Source organism: Leopardus geoffroyi, chromosome B2, assembly GCF_018350155.1.
Source record: "Leopardus geoffroyi isolate Oge1 chromosome B2, O.geoffroyi_Oge1_pat1.0, whole genome shotgun sequence".
NCBI lineage: Eukaryota > Metazoa > Chordata > Mammalia > Carnivora > Felidae > Leopardus > Leopardus geoffroyi.
In genome coordinates, this window is record NC_059332.1 from 135,329,920 (window position 1) to 135,353,741 (window position 23,822).

Sequence of the window (23,822 nt, forward strand, 5' to 3'; positions counted from 1 at the left end):
CAGATATTTAGGAAATTAGTTCTGGGAGGATTCATTAGGAGCATATGCAGGAAAGGCAACGCTGTGCCGTTTGGAGGACGAGACACTCAAGGGAGGGTATTATGCTAAGTGAAATTAGAGAAAGACAAAAATCATATGACTTCACTCACATGAGGACTTTAAGAGACAAAACAGAAGAACATAAGGGAAGGGAAACAAAAATAATATAAAAACAGGGAGGGGGCAAGACAGAAGAGACTCGTAAATATGGAGAACCAACTGAGGGTTACTGGAGGGGCTGTGGGAGGGGGGATGGGCTAAATGGGTAAGGGGCACTAAGGAATCTACTCCTGAAATCATTGTTGCACTATATGCTAATTTGGATGTAAATTTAAAAACAAAATTTATTTATTTAAAAAAAAATTTTTTTTTAACGTTTATTTATTTTTGAGACAGAGAGAGACAGAGCATGAACGGGGGAGGGTCAGAGAGAGGGAGACACAGAATCGGAAGCAGGCTCCAGGCTCCGAGCTGTCAGCACAGAGCCCGACGCGGGGCTCGAACTCACGGACCGCAAGATCATGACCTGAGCCGAAGTCGGCCGCTTAACCGACTGAGCCACCCAGGCGCCCCTAAAAACAAAATTAAAAAAAAAAAGATGCATGCTATGACTTCAATCTTCTTGATTTGTTGAGTCTTGATTTGTGGGCTAATATGTTATCTATTCTGGAGAATGTTCCATGTGTACTTGAAAAGAATGTGCATTCTGCTGTTTTAGGATGGAGTGTTCTGAATATACTATTAAATACATCTGGTGCAGCGTCATTCAAAGCCATCGTTTCTTCATTCATTTTCTGTTTAGATGACCTGTCACTTGATGTGAGTAGGGTGTTAAAGTCCCCTACTATTATTCTGTTATTATCTAATAGTTCTTTAATATTTGTTATTAACTGTTTTATGTATTTGTGTGCACCCATTGGGGTGCATAAATGTTTACAATTGTTATATCTCCTTGTTGGATTGTCCCCTTTATGATATTATATGTAATTATATATAATGAATATATAATTATATTAGTATTGTATAAATATGTTTATTAACATCATTATCATATTCCTCCTTTGTCTCTTATTATTTTTCTTTTTTTTAATGTTTATTTAGTTTTGAGAGCAAAAAGGACAGAGTGTAAGTGGACAAGGGGCAAAGAGAGAGAGAGACAAAGAATCCGAAGCAGGCTCTGTGCTGACAGCTCAGAGCCTGATGCGAGGCTTGAACCCAAGAACCATGATCACGACCTGAGCTGAAGTCGGACGCTTAACCGACTGAGCCACCCAGGCGCCCCGCAAGTGCACAAGTCTTTTTTAAATTTTTTTTTTTCAACGTTTTATTTATTTTTGGGACAGAGAGAGACAGAGCATGAACGGGGGAGGGGCAGAGAGAGAGGGAGACACAGAATCGGAAGCAGGCTCCAGGCTCTGAGCCATCAGTCCAGAGCCTGACGCGGGGCTCGAACTCACGGACCGCGAGATCGTGACCTGGCTGAAGTCGGACGCTTAACCGACTGAGCCACCCAGGCGCCCCGCAAGTGCACAAGTCTTAATTCGATCTGGATGAACAGCAGTTAGCTGTCTTATCATCTATGTTTTCTAGCAGATTTTTTGCCCTTGCAGCCAGACTTGCAGGCAAGCAATGGGGAAAAGTTTGGGGCACCTGAGGGAAGAATTTATATTGCCATGTTTCCTTACCAGTGAGGTGCCAAACCCATCTACACTATGATCTGATTTCACCTTCTACCTGACATTTCCACATGTTAGCTTTAGCCTACTTTAGCACCTTCACTTTCATACCGTCTCAATCATGCAGCCATTAAACCAACATTTAAATAACTTAAAATTGGGGCACCTGGGTGGCTCAGTCGGTTAAGCATCTGACTTCGGCGTATGTCATGATCTCACAGTTTGTGCATTCCAGCACCGCATCGGGCTCAGCTGCTGACAGTGTGGAGCCAGCTTGGGATTCTCTTTTGCGTTCTCTGCCCCTCTGCCACTCACGCTTTTTCTCTCTTTCTCTCAAAATAAATGAATAAACTTAATAAATGAATAAATAAATATAGATATTGATTCATAAATAAATAACTTAAAATTCACAATTCACACTAATGTGGTGATGAAGGGGAAAGTCTTCACCTCTTGAATCTGATAGAGTTCTGAATCTTGGTTAGGGCTCTATTTCCACCTACCCAAAGAGACTCCAGTGACAGAGATGTTAAGGAGGGCTGCCCATCCTTCACAGCAAGAGAGACCCCAGCCCTGGCCTTCAGGGCAGGCAGGGCTAACACCTGAATTAGGAGACCGGGGGGGGGGGCGCACCCTCAGCAGGAGCAGGCACTGGATTATTGCATCATCTCCCACTAATGTCTTATTTCATTCCTGCTTGAAGAGTTTGGGAAACCACCCAGCCAATGACTCATGGTTCCTTTTTTTTTGTTTTTGTTTTTGTTTTTTTTGTTTTTTGTTTTTTGTTTTTTTTTGATTCATAGTTCTATGCAGACATTCCTCCCTAGTTGTGAGTGTATGACCAAGAGCCACTGGCTCTCCTGGGCTTTTGTATGCTGGCCCACACTGCAGCTTTTGGAGTCGGCAGCCTCTCTAGTCACATGAGCCAAGCCCTTCTTATCTGTCTGTCTACACCTCATACCGGTTCTATTTGTCAGGGGAGCTCTGACTGAAATAGGAGGGTAAGGAAGACTGAATGGAAGGTAGTATTTGTGCCCCGCTCTCCTGAGTTCCAGGCTGTTGGCCCATGTAATCCAGAACACCTGACAGAGGAATGTGCCAGAACACAAAGCCTAGAGGCATGATGGTGAGGACCTCAGGGTATTTGTTGGAGGGTAAGAAATGGGATGGGAGGCTGTGAGGGAAATCCCTTGGCAGCCATGAGTTTGGAGCAGGAAAGTATTTGGGCACACGCACGTACACACATACACACACGCACATACATACACGTGCATGCATGCACACATGCATCCCCCCCCCCCCCCCCCCCCCACACACACACACATACACGGCTTGGAGGGCGATCTCACTGCAAAAGAGCTGATTCAGTTGCCTGCCCTCTCCTGCACCAAAGTGAGGGTCGGGCTCCGTAGAGATCAGTGTGCCCAGCTCCGATCCGGGACTTAGCGGCTTTCCTGTCCACGAGGCCCTGGGCTGGCCATGCTGAGGACGTGGAGGAGACAGAAGCTGCCGAAGGCCGGAGCACAGAGTCCGAAGGGGACAAAGAGGGAGGACCCGCCTTGAAAAAATGACCAGGCTGTGTTCCGAGTCACTTACCTTGTCACATCAAATTCTGAAACACGAGTGTTTCTTAAATTCCCATTTCTTGTAACGATAAAAATTTTTGAAACAGGCCTGAACTATAAAGAAGTTGCGAGTCCTGTACAGACGCTTCTCTTCCTGAACCGTAGGACAGTAAGCGGTCACACCAATGTCCTCCCAGTTTTCGTGATGTCCCCTGATGCCACACACTTTGGGATGTATTTCCCACCTACCGGGACATTCTCCTGCATCACCACGGATCATCCCATACTGAGTCAGGGCCCCTGACCACCGCCTCGTCCTCAGACTCTGCTTCCAGTTGTTCCAACAGCGTCCATCATGGTCACAGACAGGGATGGACTTAGGCATTTTCCATTTCCTGGGTGTGCTGAAAATGGGGGTTACAGAGTTTTATGTGCCTTTTTGGTTGATTGCTTTAATTTTTACACGTAGGTAGAGAGATTTAGATTCACGAGGCCACTGTTAGCGGATGTCAGCCAGATGTCCTCAAATATACATTTGAAAGCTGTGTTCCCCTGGTGTTCGGGTTCATCTTTGTATCACTTTGGAAAGTACTTCAGATTAGTCTTAAGCAGAGAGAAACAAATCTCTTAACATGGTGTATATGTTGTACTTCACTTGGATATCATATTGCTAATGGTTGCTACGGCACATAACACCACAGCGAAAACACATACATCTCCACGCTTTTTGGTCTCCGTGTTTTCCAGCCTGGAAGGAACACTGGGACCGCCGTGCAGTGGGCTGAACATCGACTACTGTCTGGACGTGGTGAAATAGCGGGCAAATGAGTGATTCCATTTATACTCCTACCAACACCTAAGAGAACTCGTGTTAGTCTATTTCCTGTCCACCACTTGCTATAGATATATTTAGGATGTTGTCAAAAAGTAAACCAATAATAAAATAAAATTTTGTCAGTTTGATGCCTATGTGGGGCATCCCATTGTTATTTGTGTTATCTTGATTGTTGAGGATGTGTTCAATGATTTCATAGGCTTATTTATCATCTGGAACTTGCTCTAAGCCCTTGCACAACTCTTAGAATGACTTATGTATCTCTAGGAGCTCTTTATATATTCTGGATACCAATCCTTTGCTCATGGAAGAATAACTTAATTTTTAGAAGCAGATCTGTTTCTGCCAGGAAGATTCACTGTGCACTGAAGGAGGTGACTCAGCGGGGAGAGACGACAGGAGAGTCACCCCTGTAGATGGGGGATCGGGGAAATCAGAAAGATTCTCGATTACTTCATATTCAAATGTTTGTTTGCAGTTGGCACGTTGGATTTGCATTGTTTGCCCTGAGACCCACAGATGGCTCCTTGAAATGTGATTTTGGAGTGAGCCTTAAATTCTCTGCTTCCACAAGAAATCTAGCAGAATCACCAGTTATATTTACCCCACAAAGTGAGGAAGAGCAAGGCGTTCTTTATGGGATAAAACACAAATTCCGAGTTAACTACCATTTTTATTACAGTGATATTTTATTTAAATATATTTACATAGAAATTACTGAAGAGAACTATCACATATATATTGTTCTCTTTAGACGTCAATGAGGTCATTTATCAGAAAAAAATCCCTGAGTTTCCATAACTTCAAATGATATTTTTTGGCACAAGTGTCTGCACGAACAAGGCCAAAGTGCATAGAAGAATCTGATATTCCACAACCAAAGGACGAGATGGAAGACGTTCTCTTTGTGGAGATTCCTTAGTCAAGCATTTAAACATTTCAGAGCAAGAATTCCATCACTTTGCGGCGCCTGGGTGGTTCGGTCGGTTAAGTGTCCGACTCTGGCTCAGGTCATGATCTCAGGGTTCGTGAGTTCCAGCCCCACGTCGGGCTCTCTGCTGTCAGCGTGGAGGCTGCCTCAGATCCTCTCTCTCCCTCTGTCTCTCTGTCCCTCCCCCGTGCAAGCTCTCTCTCACAAGTAAAGAAACATTTAAAAAGAAATAAATAAAATAATTCTATCACTTAGTATCAAAAGAAAATGAAATAACATACTAGGAAAAAGTGCTAAATAAAAGTGCATTCCCCAAATGCATGAATGGACATGGATGTTACATGTGCTGCACCATGTGGTCTGATTTCTCTGGATTCCTTTTGTTTTTTTCATTTTTTTTTAAACGTTTATTTATTTTTGACACAGAGAGAGACAGAGCATGAGCGGGGAGGGTCAGAGAGAGAGGGAGACACAGAATCCGAAACAGGCTCCAGGCTCTGAGCAGTCAGCACAGAGCCCGACGCGGGGCTCGAACTCACGGACCGTGAGATCATGACCTGAGCTGAAGTCAGCCGCTTACCTGACTGAGCCACCCAGGCGCCTCTGTTTTTTTCATTTTTTTTTAAATTTACATTCAAGTTCGTTATCATATTAATGCCCCTTAGCCATTTAGCCTATCCCTCCTCCTACAGCTCCCACAGTAACCCTCTGTTTGTTCTCTACGTTCAAGAGTCTCTTAATGTTTTGTTCCCATCGCTGTTTTTATATTATTTTTGCTTCCCTTCCCTTGTGTTCATATGTTTTGTATCTTCAAGTCCTCATATGAGTAAAGTCATATATTTGTCTTTCTCTAATTTCACTTAGCATAATACCCTCTAGTTCCACCCACGTGGTGGCAAATGGCAAGATTTCATTCTTTTCGATTGCTAATACTGCATTGTGTGTGTGTTTGTGTGTGTGTGTGTGTGTGTGTGTGTATAGATATATATAGGTATATATATCTATTTTTAGTTTTTGGAGGAACCTCCATACTGTTTTCCAGAGTGGCTGCACCAGCTTGCATTCCCACCAACAATGCAAAAGAGATCTTCTTTCTCTGCATCCTCACCAACATCTGTCGTTGCCTGAGTTGTTAATGTTCGCCATTCTGACAGGTGTCAGGTGGTATCTTATGGTGGATTTGATTTGTATTTCCCTGATGATGAGTGATGTTGAGCATTTTTTCATGTGTCAGTTGGCCATCTGGATGTCTTCTTTGGAGAAGTGTCTATTCATGCCTTTTGCCCATTTCCTCACTGGATTATTTGTGTTTTGGGTGTTGAGTTTGATAAATTCTTTATAGATTTTGGATACTAACCCTTTATGTGATATGTCATTTGCAAATATCTTCTCCCATTCCATTGGCTGCCATTTAGTTTAAAAAAAATTTTTTTTAACGTTTATTTATTTTTGAGACAGAGAGAGACAGAGCATGAACGGGGGAGGGTCAGAGAGAGAGGGAGACACAGAATGTGAAACAAGCTCCAGGCTCTGAGCAGTCAGCACAGAGCCCGACGTGGGGCTCGAACTCACGGACCACGAGATCGTGACCTGAGCCGAAGTCGGCCGCTCAACCGACTGAGCCACCCAGGTGCCCCGGCTGCCATTTAGTTTTGCTGATTGTTTCCTTCGCTGTGCAGAAGATTTTTATTTGATGAGGCCCCAAAAGTTCAGTTTTACTTTTGTATCCCGTGCCTCTGGAGACGTGTTGAGTAAGAAGTTGCTGCGGCCAAGATCAAAGAGGTTTTGGCCTGCTTTCTCCTCGAGGATTTTGACGGCTTCCCGTCTTACATTGAGGTCTTTCATCCACTTTGAATTTATTTTTGTGTCTGGTGTGAGAAAGTGGTCCAGGTTCGTTTTTCTGCACATTGCAGCCCAGTGTTACTAGCACCACTGGAAAGAGACTGTCTTTATTCCGTTGGATATTCTCTCCTGCTCATTAGTTAGCCATACGTTTGTGGGTCCATTTCTGGGTTTTCTATTCTCTTTCATTGATCTGAGTGTCTGTTTTTGTGCCAGTACCATACTGTCTTGATAATTATGGCTTTGTAATAGCTGGAAGTTGGTGACGTCGCTGGATTCTTAAAGTCTGGTCTAAAAACGAACAGCAAGTGATCCAAAGGTAGCCTAGCAAAACAGAATCGCTAAGCAGGACGACACTCTCGGGGGCTTCCTGGTATAATCAGCAGCCTTGAGAAAAGAACAGGTGTTGGTCTTGTGGCTGAGAAATTCCTGGGCCAGTTGTCCTGGGGCTGCCCTTCCCCACCTACCCCGCACCCAGAGTCCAGCCCTCATTGAGGGACATGTACTTCCCTCCAGCCATCTCCCCAGCCCTGGGTCCAACCGCCTTTACAAACCTCCTCCCTCTGGAAACAAATCACTGAGTCATCCCCAGGTGCTGTTACCAAGGGTGTGGGCTCAGGAAGTAACAAATCATTCTGCCCACTTGACTCAGGTTCTAATTCTGCCTCTGATGGGCAGTCCTACAGGACCTGGTGAGGGATCTGACAGCAGACAGGGGCCTGCACTTGATATCTCTAACCTTGCGGAATTTTGAAGCAAAGATCCTTTCCTCTCCCTTCCCTCCCAGCCTCCCAGCTAGCAGCACTCAGAGCCCTTAGCATGATGTACCTTCCCCCATCCCATCCATTCCTAGTCTGGCTCAGCTGTGAGCACCCCCAGCAACTCAGCCCCCCATCTCCCGGGTCAGCTCTGCTCCCCCGTCTCCCGGGTCAGCTCTGCCCCCCCGTCTCCCAGGTCAGCTCTGCTCCCCCATCTCCCGGGTCAGATCTGTCCCCCCGTCTCCCGGGCCAGCTCTGCTCCCCCATCTCCCGGGTCAGCTCTGCTCCCCCGTCTCCCGGGTCAGCTCTGCTCCCCCGTCTCCCGGGTCAGCTCTGTCCCCCGTCTCCCGGGTCAGCTCTGCTCCCCCGTCTCCCGGGTCAGCTCTGTCCCCCGTCTCCCGGGTCAGCTCTGTTCCCCCGTCTCCCGGGCCAGCTCTGCCCCCCCACTCCCGGGTCAGCTCTGCTCCCCCGTCTCCCGGGTCAGCTCTGCTCCCCTGTCTCCCGGGTCAGCTCTGCCCCCCCGTCTCCCGGGCCAGCTCTGCTCCCCCGTCTCCCGGGCCAGCTCTGTCCCCCCGTCTCCCGGGTCAGCTCTGCTCCAAGCAGGGGTGCTCAGTGGCTCCGGATCTGAGGTCTGCAGGAAGCAAACTGCCAGTGCCTGCAGCAGCCTGAGCCGGATTTCCCACGCTTCTACATCTTGCCACGCACAGTGTCCACTGTTCGCTTTCTGCCTCACATGCTAAGACCCAAGCCACTGTCTGGGGGAACACAGCACGCCACTCCAGGCTTTCGAGTTGCCTCTGCCCGGCCTTCCCACTCCCTCCCCCGGAACAGACACTGGTGCCTCTCCTCGTGGGCCCCTGGATGGAGTCGCCTCCCCTGAGACACCACGTGGAGCCACCACGCCTCTCGTGCTCCAATGTGAGGACTGCCCGAGCTGTGTGTCCCTCTCCCCGCGCACCACCCGCACTGGGCCAAATTGACTCTCTTCGATCTAGAATCAGGTCTGAGTCAGGCCTGACCTTGCTAGATCTCCTTAGCGTCAGCAGGCCTTATGCACTGGGGGGCCCCTCCCCTTTCCCAGCGGCCTTAACAGTGAGGCCTTATGACAACTCAGGGCTGAGCTTGTCCACGCTCTTGCTAACAACTGACGGGGGAACTCATCGCCTCGTCTCACTTCTGTGATGACAAGGTTCAGTGAGTGGGCAGGGTCGGGCGGGGGAGTCACCCGTCCCTGTCCTCACACCAGGCCATCTGCGCCTCCCTTCCCGCTCCCTCTGCTCTCAGTACCTGTCACTCTAGAAGACTCTACCTTGGATGCCAATTATGATTAAGCAGCTGAGAATCACAGGGAGGATCCAGGTGATGGGTCTGAGGGCCGTGGCCCCGGACTGGGCCGTGACTTGCTGCGTGCCTGGCGGGGCTGAAATGGAAACACAAGAGGGTTTCAGACCCCAAATCCTGTTTCAGACTTAAATCGGAAGAGACAGCCCCTCCGCTCCTCCTGCCGCAGATGATCCCACACTGCAGATGCTTTCTGTCACTCTACATTGTGGCAGCTGCCGTGACTGGTTCTGGGGTGGGAACCGACGAAAGACACGGGACCTGTCCCGAAGGACCTCGCACAGCTAAAGGGGGAAGCACGGGTTCCAACATAATGGTCACTCCTGCCGTGGCAGAAGAGGTGGTCACGGAGCACGGGGGTGGTGACAGTTGACCCCCTCTCTGGAGCTAACAGTGCACGTGGCCAGGAATGATCCCCGGCCAGAGACAAGTGGAGATGAGAAGATCGAGGATTCTCAGGAAAGGGAAGAGCGAGAAGGAGTCTCTGGAATCAGACTGACACCCTCATGTTTGGGGCCAAGAGGGAATCCAAGAAATCCCAGAAAACTAAAGGACATGCAGCAAGGAAGAGATTTCAGGAGATGAGAAGGGAAAGGAAGGACGCTAGAACATATCTACGGCCATTACTCTCCCCTAAAGAAATTCACCAGGGATGGCTCACCTTCTCTGTCTCTGTTTCTGTCTCTCTCTCTCTCTCTCTCTCTCACACACACACACACACACACACACACGCGCACTACAGTGGAGAAGGTAGGCCCGATTTCAAGAGAACAACTTCATCCAGTCTTCCGAGTTACCTGTTGTCTCCCACAGTTCACCCCAGTGCACCAATATTCGCTCAAGCCACTTGTTACAATGTCCAACTGAGATCTTCATGAGGGAATTGGTCAAATCTCTGTCATTCTCCCACGAGGCCTCTATCTGTTGGCCTCTAGGACGAACTGTCCAATTTCCACTCTCTGAGTTAAAGAAGTAGGATATCTGTTCATTGATGTCAAACTCCCAGGATCCGCTGGTGCGTCCGTGGTCCCCACGCACACACACCATCCTGCCCTGCAGGGAGAGAGAATCTGTCCCCCACCCCCACCATGGGAATGAAGTCAGCCTCTGGTCTTGACCGATCCCTTGTCCCACCCGCTGTCCACTCCTCGGCTCCCCTTCACCCTTCTTGGTCCTCTTCTGTCCCTCTTGACTGACCTGGCTGCTGGGCCACTTGTGTGGGACCCATGTCTAAGTTGCACATGAACACAATAGGTCCCTGGCCCTACAAACGGTTCTACCTCTGCCCTGGGCCTTTCCGACTTACCACTGTGTGTAAAATCCGTTGCTTTCCAGTCAAGTAGTTTCTTCTTGAGCTCTTCTGCCAGGTCTTTCAGAGTTTCTGTCTGTGCCTCCCAAAACATTATGTCATTCACATTCCTCCCCAGAGGACCAAAGACTTCGACCTTCTTGTTCCCACAGGCATAATACAGAAACGTCTTTCCATTGACCTTGCCTCGAATCTCACACCATGGTTGTCCAGGATCGGTCTTTGGTGTGATGGGGAATTCAAAGGCAGGAGAAAGAGCATCTGCAAATGAAAACGTAAGTTAGGGTTGGGGTTGGAAGAACAGACCCAGAGGCGTCCCTCTCCCATCCATGTGACAGTCATTGTATCTCTGCAGGGCTGGCCTAGCACAGCAAAGGCGGCCCCTGCACAGCCCCCCGCCCCCTAACAATTGAAGGCTGGTGCACTTCCCTTCTTGGAAAAGGACCAAGGATCGGGATTCCTCTGCCTGACCAGAAACCATACAGCCATGGATATGTTCCCTGTGTCCACCAGGCTGATATCCAGCATCACTCAGTCTGTAATCAATTCAGGACGTGCTACGCTGGCCATGGGAAGAAGAGGTCTACATGCCGGCTGATGGTCAGGATCTATCCCAGTGTCTCGAAGGAGATGAGGGGCGCCGGGGTGGCTCAGTCAGCGGAGCGTCCGACTTCAGCTCAGGTCACGATCTCACGGCTCGTGAGTTCGAGCCCCGCGTCGGGCTCTGTGCTGACAGCCCAGAGCCTGGAGCCTGCTTCGGATTCTGTGTCTCCCTCTCTCTGCCCCTCCTCCACTCATGCTCTGTCCCTCTCTCTCTCTCTCTCTCTCAAAAATAAACAAACATTAAACATTAAATTATTAAATAAATTATTATTAAATAAAATTATTATAACATTAAATTATTACATAAAAACAAACATTAAAAAACATGTTTTAATAAGATGGGAGACCGTGAGGGGGCCTACTCCTGAGGAGCTGAGTCAGGGCGGGGCAGGGTGAGGATAGAATCCAAAGTCAGAGAAGAGAGATTTGCAATCCTGGGTCCCAGCATTTAGCACAGGCCTGGTCATGGTGATAATCTACCATTAGGACGGGCCTTGGAGGCTTGGAAAAAAGGATGATCCACACGGCACAGACTAGAATATCAGCAATTCCATGACAGATAGTGGTAAGGGATTAAAAAGGCCCGGAGAAGTGCATATGACAGAACAAATGTAGTAAGAAATGCCAAAACAAAACCAAAAATATGCCCATCAACTATGCTCACGGAGCGGTCTGGAGGACTCTCAATGAAACTCACAAAAAATGCATGGTCCCACTGAGAAGGAGAACTAGAGAGCCGTTTCCCCGACGAACATGGATGCAAAAATTCTCAACAAGTGACTAGCCAGCCCAACCCAACAATCCATTAAAAGAAGTACTCACCACGATCAAGTGGAATTTATTCCTGGGATGCAAGGCCGCTTCAATATCCACAAATCAATCAACATGATGCCTCACATGAATAAAAGAAAGAACAAGAACACGATCCTCTCAACAGATACAGAAAAAGCATTTGACAAGATACCGTATCCTTCTTGATCAAAACCCACAAGACAGGACGGATAGAAGGAACATACCCCAAGATCACAAAGGCCAGGTAGGAAACACCCACCGCTAATATCATCCTCAAGGGGGAAAAACTGAGAACTTTCCCCTAAGGTCAGGAACATGACAGGGATGCCTGCTGTCAGCACCGTTGTTCAACATAGCGTTGGAAGTCCTAGCCTCAACAGTCAGACAACAAAAAGAAATAAAAGGCATTCAAATCAGCAAGAAGAAGTCAAACTTTCATGCTTCCTAGATGACATGATACTCTATGTGGAAAACCCAAAAGACTCCACCAAAAACCTCCTACGACTGATACATGAATTCAGCAAAGTTGCAGGATATAAGTCAATGTACAGAAATCTGTGGCATTTGTCTACACCAATAATGAAGCAACAGAAAGAGAAATCAAGGAATCAACCCCATGGTACTGAAAACCATAAAATACCTAGGAATGAATTCACCAAAGAGGTGAAAGATCTATACGCTGCAAAGTACAGAAATCTCGGAAAGAAATTCAAGAGGACAAAGAAGTAGAAAAACATCCCATGCTCGTGGATTGAAAGAGGAAATATTGTTATAATGTCAATACTACCCAAAGCCATCTGCATATTCAATGCAATCCCTATCAAACGGACACCAGCATTCTTCACAGAGCTAGAACAGACAATTCCGAAATTTGCAGGGAACCAGAAATGACCCGAATATCCAAAGTACTGGTGAAAGGGAACACCAAAGCTGGAGGCATCATAATTCCAGACTCTAAGCTGTATTACAAAGCTGTAATCATCAAGACAGTATGGTACGGGCACAAAAACAGACACATAGATCAAAGGAACGGAACAGAAAACCCAGAAATAGACTCACAAACATATGGCCAACTAATCTTTGACAAAGCAGGGAAGACTATCCAGTGGGAATTAAGTCTCTTCAGCAAATGGTGTTAGGAAAACTGGACAGCCCGTGCAGAAGAACGAACCTGGGCCACTTTCTTACACCATACACAAAATAAACTCAAAATGGAGTAAAAAAACACCTAAATGTGGGACAGGAAACCATCCAAATCCTAGAGGAGAAAACAGGCTACAATCTCTCTGACCTCGGCTGCAAAAACCTCTTACCTGACATGTCTCTGGAGGCAAGGAACACAAAAGCAAACACGAACTGTTGGGACCTCATCAAGATGAGGTCTGGTTCCTTCCGCACATTCAACAAAACTAAAAGTCAATGGACGGAACGAGAGAAGATATTTGCAAATGAGATATCCGATAAAGGGTTACTATCCAAAATCCATCAAGAACTCATCAAACTCAACACCCAAAAAACAAATAATCCAGTGAAGAAAGAGGTAAAAGACACGAACAGACACTTTTCCAAAGAAGTCATCCAGATGGCCAACAGGCACACGAAAAGATGCTCAACGTCACACATCATCAGGGCAGTACAAGTCACAACCACAATGAGATACCACCTCACACCAGTCAGAATGGCGAAAATCATCAACTCGGGAAACATCAGCTATTGGCAAGGATGTGGAGGAAGGTAAAGCCTTTTTCACTGCTGCTGGGACTGCAAACTGGTGCAGCCACTAGGGAAAACAATATGGAAGTTCCTCAAAAAATTAAAAGTAGAACTAGCCTATGACCCCTTAGTTGCACTACTAGGTACGGCTCCAAAGGATACCAAAATGCTGATTTTAAGGGGCACACGCACCCCAGTGTTTTAGCAGCACTATCCACAATAGCCAAATTATGGAATGGGCCCAAACGTCCATCGAGTGACAAATGGATAAAGAAGATCTAGTATAAATACACAATGGAATATTACTTGGTGATCAAAAGGAATGAAATCTTGCCATTTGCAGCCATGTGGATGGAACTAGAGCATATCATGCTAAGCAAAATAAGTCAGTCAGAGAAAGAAATATCACGATTTCACGCTATGTGGAACGTTAGGAAACACAACAGAGGGACATAGGGGAAGGGAACGAAAAACAAGATACAAACAGAGAGGGAGGCAAACCCTAAGAGACTCTGAAATACAGAGAAGAAACTGAGGGTTGCTGGAGGGGTAATGGGTGGGGGGATGGGCTGAATGGGTGGTGGGCATTAAGGAGGGCGCCTGTTGGGACAAGCATGGGTGTTACATGTAATTGATGAATCTCTAAATTCTACTCCTGAAACCATTATTACGCCATATGTTAGCTTGGATTTTAATAAAATTCAAAAAACAGAAACCAAAAAACAATGCATGGTGAGAAGGCACCAAAATCCTGAAGAAGCTTAGTAATGGCAGGGCGCCTGGGTGGCTCCGTCAGTTAAGTGTGCAACTTTGGTCAGGTCATGATCTCCCAGTTTGTGGCTCGAGCCCTGCATCGGGCTTTGCACTGACAGTGCAGAGCCTGCATGGGATTCCTTCTCTCTCCTTCTCTGTCTCTCTTCTCTCTCTGCCCCTCCCCCATTTGCCCCTTCGCGCGCGCGCGTGCTCTCTCTCTCTCTCTCTCTCTCTCTCTCAAGAAATTAAAACAAAAGAAGCTTAGTGATGGCTATCTTTGAAGGCAGAAGCTTGGCGGTAATGGGACGGTGTTGCAGAAATAGGCTCCCAGTGGTATTGGTGGTGGGAAGTCCTGATACAATAGATTTGAGGTAGAGGCGCTCAAGTGTCCGAAGCAGGGAGGCGGCAACGATTGAAATGATCCTAGAATGATCCTAGACGCTGGAAAGCAGCCAGCGGCCTGAGCCACAGAAAGCTGTCCATCCCTCTGGCTCACAGAACACATGACTGAAAAGGCAAAGTCGTTGGACAGCCAACCCGAAGACTGCTGGAGTTAAACCATAAAAACAAAGACCAGTCCCCAAGATGGATGAGGAGGAAGCTGAAAGCAGTGACCCCACAGAGAGTCTGGATCCTCTGCCCAGGTTCCAGAACGGAGCCGCCTCTCAGAACTGCAACTCTTTACTAGAAGCAGAAGCCAGGTTCCAATCAGGAGGGACCCTTCAGGTCAACAGCAAGAGCAATGCTTCCTGCTGGCCTTCCCCAAAGAGTCATGTGGTCATTTACAGGGGTGAGCGTACTCTGGGGAGCAGAGACCACCCGGACATTTTCACTGCGTAAACCTTCTGTGTGAGTTGACACCATCCACAGGGATCGAAAGCGTCCTCAGGGGCCCCTGTTATTGAACTGGGGCAGGGCAGGGGGTGCCCCAGATAATGAAAAGACACCTCTCCCAGCCCCTGTTCACAGCGACATCATTTGGCTCAGGTACCCACATCACCATGTGGTCCTTTCACATCCCCCACCTTTGTCCCAGGAGTGAAAAATCTTTGCAGTTGAATGACTTGTGGCTTGGGGGCTAGGCTGCAAGGAAATTCAAGTACAGTACTCTTACACGGTCTTCTCTTCTCTCCAAAGAGAATGTTTAAAAAGTACTTATCCTGGATGCAGTGAGAGACATGAGTACCAACATCAAAACCTCTCTGAATGCAAGGGTATGAAGGAGCCCTCTTGTATTTTCACTTAAATGCCAGCCTGGTGCAAAGATTTTCTGCATCTATTAAATATTTCCCAGGTCTCTGCTGTAACTAACCGACAGTGCTCTTGTAGCAGGGAAGCGGCCATAACAATCCCTGGATGAATGAGTGTGGCTGAACCTGCTTCCTCGGCCACAGGACCCTGTAGAAGGTGTGACGCAGAGGTATTGTGTTAGGAAAAGGTGCTCTGTGCACTTTGTGACATCCCCATTGGAATATCGGGAAGAGACCTTTACTGTGTTGGAGCCAGGCAATGCCACTTGCAGCAGGGAAAGTCACACGGAGTAAGAGGCTGCCGGTGAGGTCCAAGGGTCTGGTAGCCAGGAGGTTTCTGGCCATAGGATATCAGACCTGCCCACTCTGAGCTGGGAGGTGCTGGGACGTGGCTGGTGGAAGAGCTTCTGGAGCCGGACGCGGGGGGGGGGGGGGGGGGGTGAACTGAGAAGTCCAAGTGCTCCGGTAACGGGAATGGAGACTCGTGCGGGCAGAGTTGTGTGAGCCGCGTCGCGGGGCAGGTGTATCTGGCAGTTCCTTCGCTGAGGGATCGCCCTCCGTCCTGCCCAAAGCCCGGGGCTCAGGGGCTGAGACTCAGGCTTAGGCTCCGCGAGGAGGCCGTCTTTCCCTCCCCCTGCTCCGGCTCTGCTTTCCCGCCACCACCGGGTCCACCCGGCCGCAGCAGCGCTTTCGGAGGAAACGGCCCTGTCACAGTTACCTCTCCGGGTCCCGGGAACCCACGACCCGCAGACGCCGCGGACGCGGAACAAGCCGGCCGGGGAATAATTGAGGAGGGGGACGCAACGCCACCCGGCCAGAAGGCTCCGGAACCCCTCGGGGCACACCTCAACTCCTTCCAAGTCTTAATGCTCCTCCCGACCGCCGCACTGCCCCCCGCCCAGGTTCTACCTCTGAACTCACAGCCGCGAGGCGCTGAAACACTGTCTGTTGGCAGAAACCGGAGCAGGAGACAAAGACGGAGGGTGGTGCCCCCAGGCCGAGCCATGGTCGGCAGCGGCGGGGCGGCGTGAAGAGCACAGTAGGGCGGATGGGAGTCCTCTACCAGCTCCGAGCTGGAGGGAACCGGCGTTCTTAATTAAGAAGTCCCTTGGGGCGCCCGGGTGGCGCAGTAGGTTAAGCGTCCGACTTCAGCCAGGTCGCGATCTCGCGGTCCGAGAGTTTGAGCCCCGCGTCGGGCTCTGGGCTGATGGCTCAGAGCCTGGAGCCCGCTTCCGATTCTGTGCCTCCCTCTCTCTCTGCCCCTCCCCCGTTCATCCCGTTCATGCTCTGTCTCTCTCTGTCCCAAAAATAAATAAACGTTGGGAAAAAAAAAAAAAAAAAAAAAAAAAAAAAAGAAGTCCCGACTTCTTACGTGCTCTGAGGCTGGGATGAGTGCAGCTTGCCCTAATATGGGTGTGCGGAGCCAGTCACCTGCTTAGCAGCCTTCCTCAGCCTCTTCTGCCCTGACGTCTCTGGACCAGAAGATGGAGAAAAGCGGGGGCGCCTGGGTGGCTCAGTCGGTTGAGCGTCCGACTTTGGCTCAGGTCATGATCTCACGGTTCGTGAGTTCAGCCCGACGCGGGGCTCTGTGCAGACAGCTCAGAGGCTGGAGCCTGCTTCGGATTCTATGTCTCCCTCTCTCTCTGCCCCTCCCCTCTCTCTGCCCCTCCCCTGCTCATGCTCTGTCTCTCTGTCTCAAAAATAAATAAAACATTAAACATTTTTTTTTTTTTTTAAAAGAAGAAGATGGAGAAAAAAAAAGAAGATGGAGAAAAGGGAACTTGGTGGAAAAGTACTGCCAGCCAGGGCGCCTGGGTAGCTCAGGTCCTGATCTCCGTCATGATTTCTGACTCAGGTCATGATCTCATGATTCCTGAGTTCTCGCACCCGCCCCCCCCCCCCACCCTTACAGTGTCCAAGCGAGGCAATGCCACTTGCAGCAGGGAAAGTCACACGGAGTAAGAGGCTGCAGGTGGTCCAGGGCCTGGTTGCCGGGGGGTTTCCGACTCTGAACTGAGATGTGGCTGGCGAATTAGGGCGGTGGCGCTGCGTGTGCCTTGAATTACTGGCCCCGTGTGCTGGGTAGTCCAAGGGAGGACAGCAGTGGGGACGGTAACCCATGAGGTAAGAGTTGTGTGAGCGGCCAGAGTCGGGGATTTCTGGGGTCCAGGCCCTGTGGGATCGCGTCCGTGCGGCCCGAGTCCTGGGACGCAGGGGCTCGGGCTCAGGCTCCCCAAGCGGCCGGCGCCCGGTGGCACGCCCGCAGACCTCCCGCCGCGGCCCCGCTTCCTAGCCTGTGCTCCTCGCCCCCAGCGTCAGGCAGCACTTAGTTGCCCAAGTCGCCTCCTTCCGTCGCGGAGGATGTGACCCGCCCCGCGGACTCCGCCGAGCCGAAAAGGAGGCCGCGGCGGGGACTTGAGAGGGCGGCGCGGCGGCGCTACCCCGCGACCAGTGTCCCAAAGCTCTGGCCGGACTCACCTGTCTTCTCGCGCGCCGCGCCCAGGAACTCACCTCCGCCTCGCGCCCCGCAGGTGCAGCCGAACAGCACAAACAGGACCAGGAGGCCAAGTCCGAAGTTGGTGGCCACAATGAGCGCCATCTCGACCCGGAGCCCCGGGACGAGCCAAGTGCCGCGGAGCAGCGTGTGCACGGGGCGGGAGCGCAGGGAGAGCTGAGTTACCGCCCCGCCCCACGCTCCCTCCCTCGCCTGGCTGGGCTGGACCTCTGTGCGCGCACGCGTCCGGAAAAATTGGGCAAGGATTCTTGGAAGTTTGCAGATTCTCAATGCTGTTCTATTTAATGAGCAGAATCTTCTTGCTGATCCACATTGGACCTACGGCGTGAGGAATACAAATGGCATTAAAAAAAATAATTCAAAAAATGTTAAATGTGATCAAACCAAGTAAAATTTACCATCTTCCTTATCGTTAGTTTACATTCAGTTGTAAGCCTCTCACCTTTTAATGTTGGCTCTGCAACGGACCTAGCCTGCAAGCAGATCAGACCTTTTATTTTTAATCTTTTTCATTTTACTATTTTTAATCTTTTTCATTTTAAGGGTGTCTTTTTTTTTTCTTAATGTTTATTTATTTTTGAGGCAGAGGGAGACACAGCATGAGCAGGGAAGGGGCAGAGAGAGAAGGGGCTTCACAGAATGTGAAGCAGGCTCCAGGCTCTGAACTGTCAGCACAGAGCCCGACGCGGGGCTCGAACCCAGGAACTGTGAGATAGTGACCTGAGCCGAAGTTGGACGCTTAACCGACTGAGCCACCCAGGCGCGAAGACAATGTATATGCATTGGATTCTTTTCTAAATCTTACCTGAGAATTTCTAATTGGAGAGTTTAATAGTTTACCTTTTATTGTGGTTACTAATACAGTAGGAGTTATCTCAGCCATCATATTTTTCATTTATTATGCTTTAAAAAATTCCCTCTCCATATCTGCATTCTTTTTACTGTCCTGAGTTTTCTTCTGCTAGTTTGAACATTATACATTCTATTTTTCTTAGAATCATTACCTTTAACCTTTGATCCATACTAATGTTTATTTACATTTATTTATTTATCATTGCTTTCGTTCATCCCAAAAAACAAAATATTTAGCATGTTTTCACATCTCTTGTGTGTTTTTCCTCCCATCCCATTTCCCTGATATTACCCAGATTTTCCTTTCTGAGTTGTTGCTATACTTTTTCTTCTCTGTGATATAAATTTCCCTCACCCTTCCCGCCCTTTTTTAAGGCAACAGTAATCTTTAACAAATTAACACTTAAAAGTTGTTTTTTAAACAAAATTTTAACCATCTTTAACAAATTAAAATTTCAGTAAAATTGGTTACTCATTCTCCTTATTTCTCTTGTTACATCTCCTGGATGTAACTTACTTACTGGATGTATCTTACTATTGGAATACTTTATCCAAAAGATATTTTCAAGTTGGATCTTTCCGGGAAAAATATTTCTTAGGCTTTGTATGTTTAAGCCTTTTTTTTTTTTTTTAATTTTTAAATGTTTATTACTTTTGAGAGAGAGAGAGAGAGAGAGAGAGAGCTAGAGCACAAGTGGGGGAGGGGCAGAGAGAGGGGGAGACACAGAATCCGAAGCAGGCTTCAGGCTCTGAGCTGTTGGCACAGAGCCAGACATGGGGCTCCAACTCAGAGACTGCAAGATGACCTGGGCCGAAGTCGGCTGCTTAACTGACTGAGCCCCCGGGCTTGCCTGTTCAAAACTATTTTTAATACACCGTGGTAGTCAGAATTCTGAAGATTTCCCCCAACTTTTATGTTCCTTGGTTCTCAATTAAATGTTAATTTAGGTACTGTTATGCAGGGGCCTGGCGGATGTAAGTAAAGTGACTACTCCCTTGACCTTAAGATAGGGAGATTATTCTAGGTCATCTGAGTGGGCCCAGTTAATCACATGAGCCCTTCAAAATGAAGGACTTTCTGAGACTGAAGGCAAGAGAGATGTGGCAGAGAAGTAGTGGAGAGATTTGGTGCCCTGTGGCCGGCTCCTAGGTAAGGGAGCCATATGCAAGGCAGAGGCCCTACAGGGGTTAAGGAGGGCCTCCAGCTGGCAGCCAGCAAAGAAGAGGGACTCTCAGTCCAGAGACTCAAGAAATTGGATTTTGTCAGCAATCTGAATAAGCAGATTCCTCCTAGTGTCTCTGGCTAAGAGCCCAGCTGGCCGATGCCTTGATCGCGGCTTTGTGAAGCCCAGAGCGGAGAAACTGAGCCAGTTGAGACATCGCACGTACTTAGGTGTGTGATAAGAAACACGTGTTGATTTAAGCAGCTAGTTTGCGGTGATGTGTTATGGCTGCAGTAAAAAACTAATACATAGACTCTCCTACCTGAGTGAGAACTTGACGGGATATAAAATCCTAGGCCCAAAGCCCCTTTTCTCCCACACTTGAGAGATCATACCCCTTGGTCCTCCTGCAGCCAGGATGGCTGTTGAGAAGATTGCTGCTGATCTCGGTCCTTCTTACCTTTATAGTTTCCGAGGGCTCCCTTGCGGGAGGGAGCCAGAAGATTGCTCATTTGTTACCTCCATCTGGTTGAGTTTGTACCACACTAGGTTGCCAGCTGCAGCTTCGTGGAGTTGGAGGAAGATTTTAAACACTTTTTCAACCAACAGATAGATAGATGTGCTGATGGGTATGACAAGTTCATTGCGTTTTCTTTCGTTCAGGTGCTACTAGGTTTCCTCCCCTCCACCTCTTATAAGAATCAAATTTGTTGAGATGTAATTTAGAGGCAATCCTCTCCTCCTTTTCGAACACACTTCTCTTTGGAAGTGTATGAGAAGCGTGTAGACATTTGGCCAAATTATAAGGCACGTTCTCAGGCTATGGAAGCCAAAACAGACGAATGATATTACACCAGCCATGAAGCCTTTTAGCAACCTGTAAATTCTACAGAGAATCATATTTCCAAGCAGTACTATCTTCGGGTTTGCAGAAGGGAAAAAAAGCAAATGATTTTTTTCAGTGAACACACTTTAGCTAATAGACAAAGTGAGTGCGGGAGCTAGATTATGTCACTTTCACTTAGGATCAATTTTATATTGTATAAATTTCATAAAATCAGCTCACAGAATGCTAGATATATTATGATAGCTAATAAAGTATCCAACCCCCTTTCGTCATTGGAAGCACTTGTATTAATTCTAGGCTTTGAAAGATAAATAGCCTGTAGCTTAGCCAAGCACAGTGGTGGCAGGGCCTAGCTGCTACAAAGAAGACATGTTTTAGACAATACTCATGTGTATGGGCAAAACACTCGAGGACTGTATTTGTGACTAACTGTATAACAGGTTATTTTAGTTTCTGTTCTGTGGAAAGTGTAAAGCATTCCAACAAAGGGTTTTAATGTAGATTTTTTTTTTTTTTTTGCACCCATGCTGTTGATTGCTAAATGTAATAGTCTGATCATGATGCTGAATAAATGTGTCTTTAAAAAAAAAAAAAAAAGAAAGAAAGATAAATAGCCACATTGTAAAATGACAGCACTTTAAAAAACTGAACTCAGGGGCCCTTGGGTGGCTCAGTGGGTTAAGCGGCTGACTTTGGCTCAGGTCACGATCTCACGGTTTGTGGGTTCGAGCCCCGCGTTGGACTCTGCTGACAGCTCAGAGCCTGGAGCCTGCTTCGGATTCTGTGTCTCCCTCTCACTCTGCCCCTCCCCCACTCGCATTCTGTCTCTCAAAAATGAATAAAAATGTTAAAAAAAAAAAACGAACTCACCTGAATTAATCAGATATTGCTAGATATTTTTAGGACTCTAACAAGCTTAATGAATTATTTGATTTTATTTTAACATTTATTTATTTTAAAATTTACTGAACATAGATTTGTCTACTTTTGGCTTCCTTTTACAGAGGAACTAAAGACATTTGTGTCTAAGCATGTCCTGTGCCACCCCAAAAATTTTACTATGAGAAAGCATGTGTTTCTAAAAATTGTAAAAAGTATTTATAAATCTGCCAATCCACTAGGAATGCTAGGATAAGAGACAGTCCACAACTGTTTACTTCTTTAAAACAAACTTTTTTTTTAATGTTTTATTTATTTTTGAGACAGAGAGAGACAGAGCATGAGCAGGGGAGGGGCAGAGAGAGAGAGAGAGCAGGAGACACAGAATCCAAAGCAGGCTCCAGGTTCTGAGCTGTCAGCACAGAGCCCGACGCGGGGCTCGAACTCACAAACTGTGAAATCATGACCTGAGCCCAAGTCGGACACTTAATTGACTGAGCCATCCAGGCGCCCCCACAACTGTTTACTTCTAGATTTTAACCAGAAATTAAGGTTTTTAAGCGTTAAGAATTCTAATATAAAGCTTAATGAATAATGTTAAATAGTTTAAAATAGGTTTATTTAGGGGCGCCTGGGTGGCGCAGTCGGTTAAGCGTCCGACTTCAGCCAGGTCACGATCTCGCGGTCCGTGAGTTCGAGCCCCGCGTCAGGCTCTGGGCTGATGGCTCAGAGCCTGGAGCCTGTTTCCGATTCTGTGTCTCCCTCTCTCTCTGCCCCTCCCCCGTTCATGCTCTGTCTCTCTCTGTCCCAAAAATAAATAAATGCCGAAAAAAAAAAATTTAAATAGGTTTATTTAAAAAAAATTTTTTTTAATGTTTATTTATTTCTGAGACAGAGAGAGACAGAGCACGAGTAGGGGAGGGGCAGAGAGAGAGGGAGACACCGAATCAGAAGCAGCCTCCAGAGCCCGACTCAGGGCTTGAACTCACAAATCGTGAGATCATGACCTGAGCTGAAGTCGGTTGCTCAACCGACTGAGCCACCCAGGCCCCCCTCTAAAATACATTTAAAAAATATACCTAAACTGTGTGAATTGTAGTAACACTTAGCCTTTGAGGAAGAAATCATTAATTTTGGATTTAACATGCAGAGTGGCACCATAGGAAAATCTGTAAGGTCAGAAGAATTGTACCCTTAAGAGTGCAAATGAGTAAAGAAAATACATATCACCAAAGTTACCATGGGATGCTTAGACATCTCCTTGCAACGCGAGCATTTTTCTGCCTAGAAACTGCATAATTGACTGTTCGGCTCAGCTGGCAGATACCACGTGGAGTAGCAACAGCAGAGCAGGAAAACCGGGAAATCTTTCTGTTAGAAATCAGATGATTTCAAATCTGTTTTTGCAAAGCATTCTGGGGAAGGTGCCTGTTGCCTCCCAACAAACTAACAAGCACAGAAGAGCAGCAGTAATGACAAGCAACGGTAATGGATGAAAATTATCAAGAAAGGGAATTCACGGGGCGCCTGGGTGGCTCAGTCGGTTAAGCGCCCAATGATTCCGGCTCAGGTCATGATCTCAGGGTCCGTGAGTTTGAGTCCTGCATCGGGCTCTGTGCTAACAGCTCAGAGCCTGGAACCCGCTTCGGATTCTTGTGTCTCCCTCTCTCTCTGCCCAACCCCCCCCCCCCCCCCCATGCTTATGCTCTGTCTCTCTCTGTCTCAAAAATAAATAAACATTAAAGAAAAATTAAAAAAAAAAAAAGAAAGGAAATTCACGTTTATCTGTAATACCTTTATCACAAAGGTGTGTGGACATACAATGAAAAACTAGTGATACACATTTTTTCATGAGCATGTTTTGCTTTATCAGCAGGCATGTGCTAAATATTTAATTATACCTGTAACTAATCAGATAAGAATTTCATTTTCCAATTTTTTTTCTGATTTTGTGGGTGTGTTACATTTTCTTCTATTTTTCTCTCCTACCATATTGGACACTTTAAAAAATTGCTCCTGGGGCGCCTGGGTGGCGCAGTCGGTTGAGCGTCCGACTTCAGCCAGGTCACGATCTCGCGGTCCGTGAGTTCGAGCCCCGCGTCGGGCTCTGGGCTGATGGCTCAGAGCCTGGAGCCTGTTTCCGATTCTGTGTCTCCCTC

General features: G+C 47.6%; 1 protein-coding gene across 1 annotated transcript; it reads right to left on the reverse strand.

The window, feature by feature from the left end:
• Positions 1 to 6,355: 6,355 nt before the first annotated feature.
• Positions 6,356 to 18,092, reverse strand: LOC123609159 (UL16-binding protein 1-like). Its single transcript, XM_045500005.1, has 5 exons — positions 17,886 to 18,092; positions 10,294 to 10,557; positions 9,785 to 10,057; positions 8,956 to 9,066; positions 6,356 to 7,275 (listed from the first exon to the last, which is right to left on the reverse strand). The coding sequence occupies exons 1-5, from the start codon at positions 18,004 to 18,006 to the stop codon at positions 7,268 to 7,270; spliced, it is 777 nt and encodes a 258-aa protein (XP_045355961.1). The 5' UTR covers positions 18,007 to 18,092; the 3' UTR covers positions 6,356 to 7,267.
• Between the last annotated feature and the right edge of the window lie 5,730 nt (positions 18,093 to 23,822).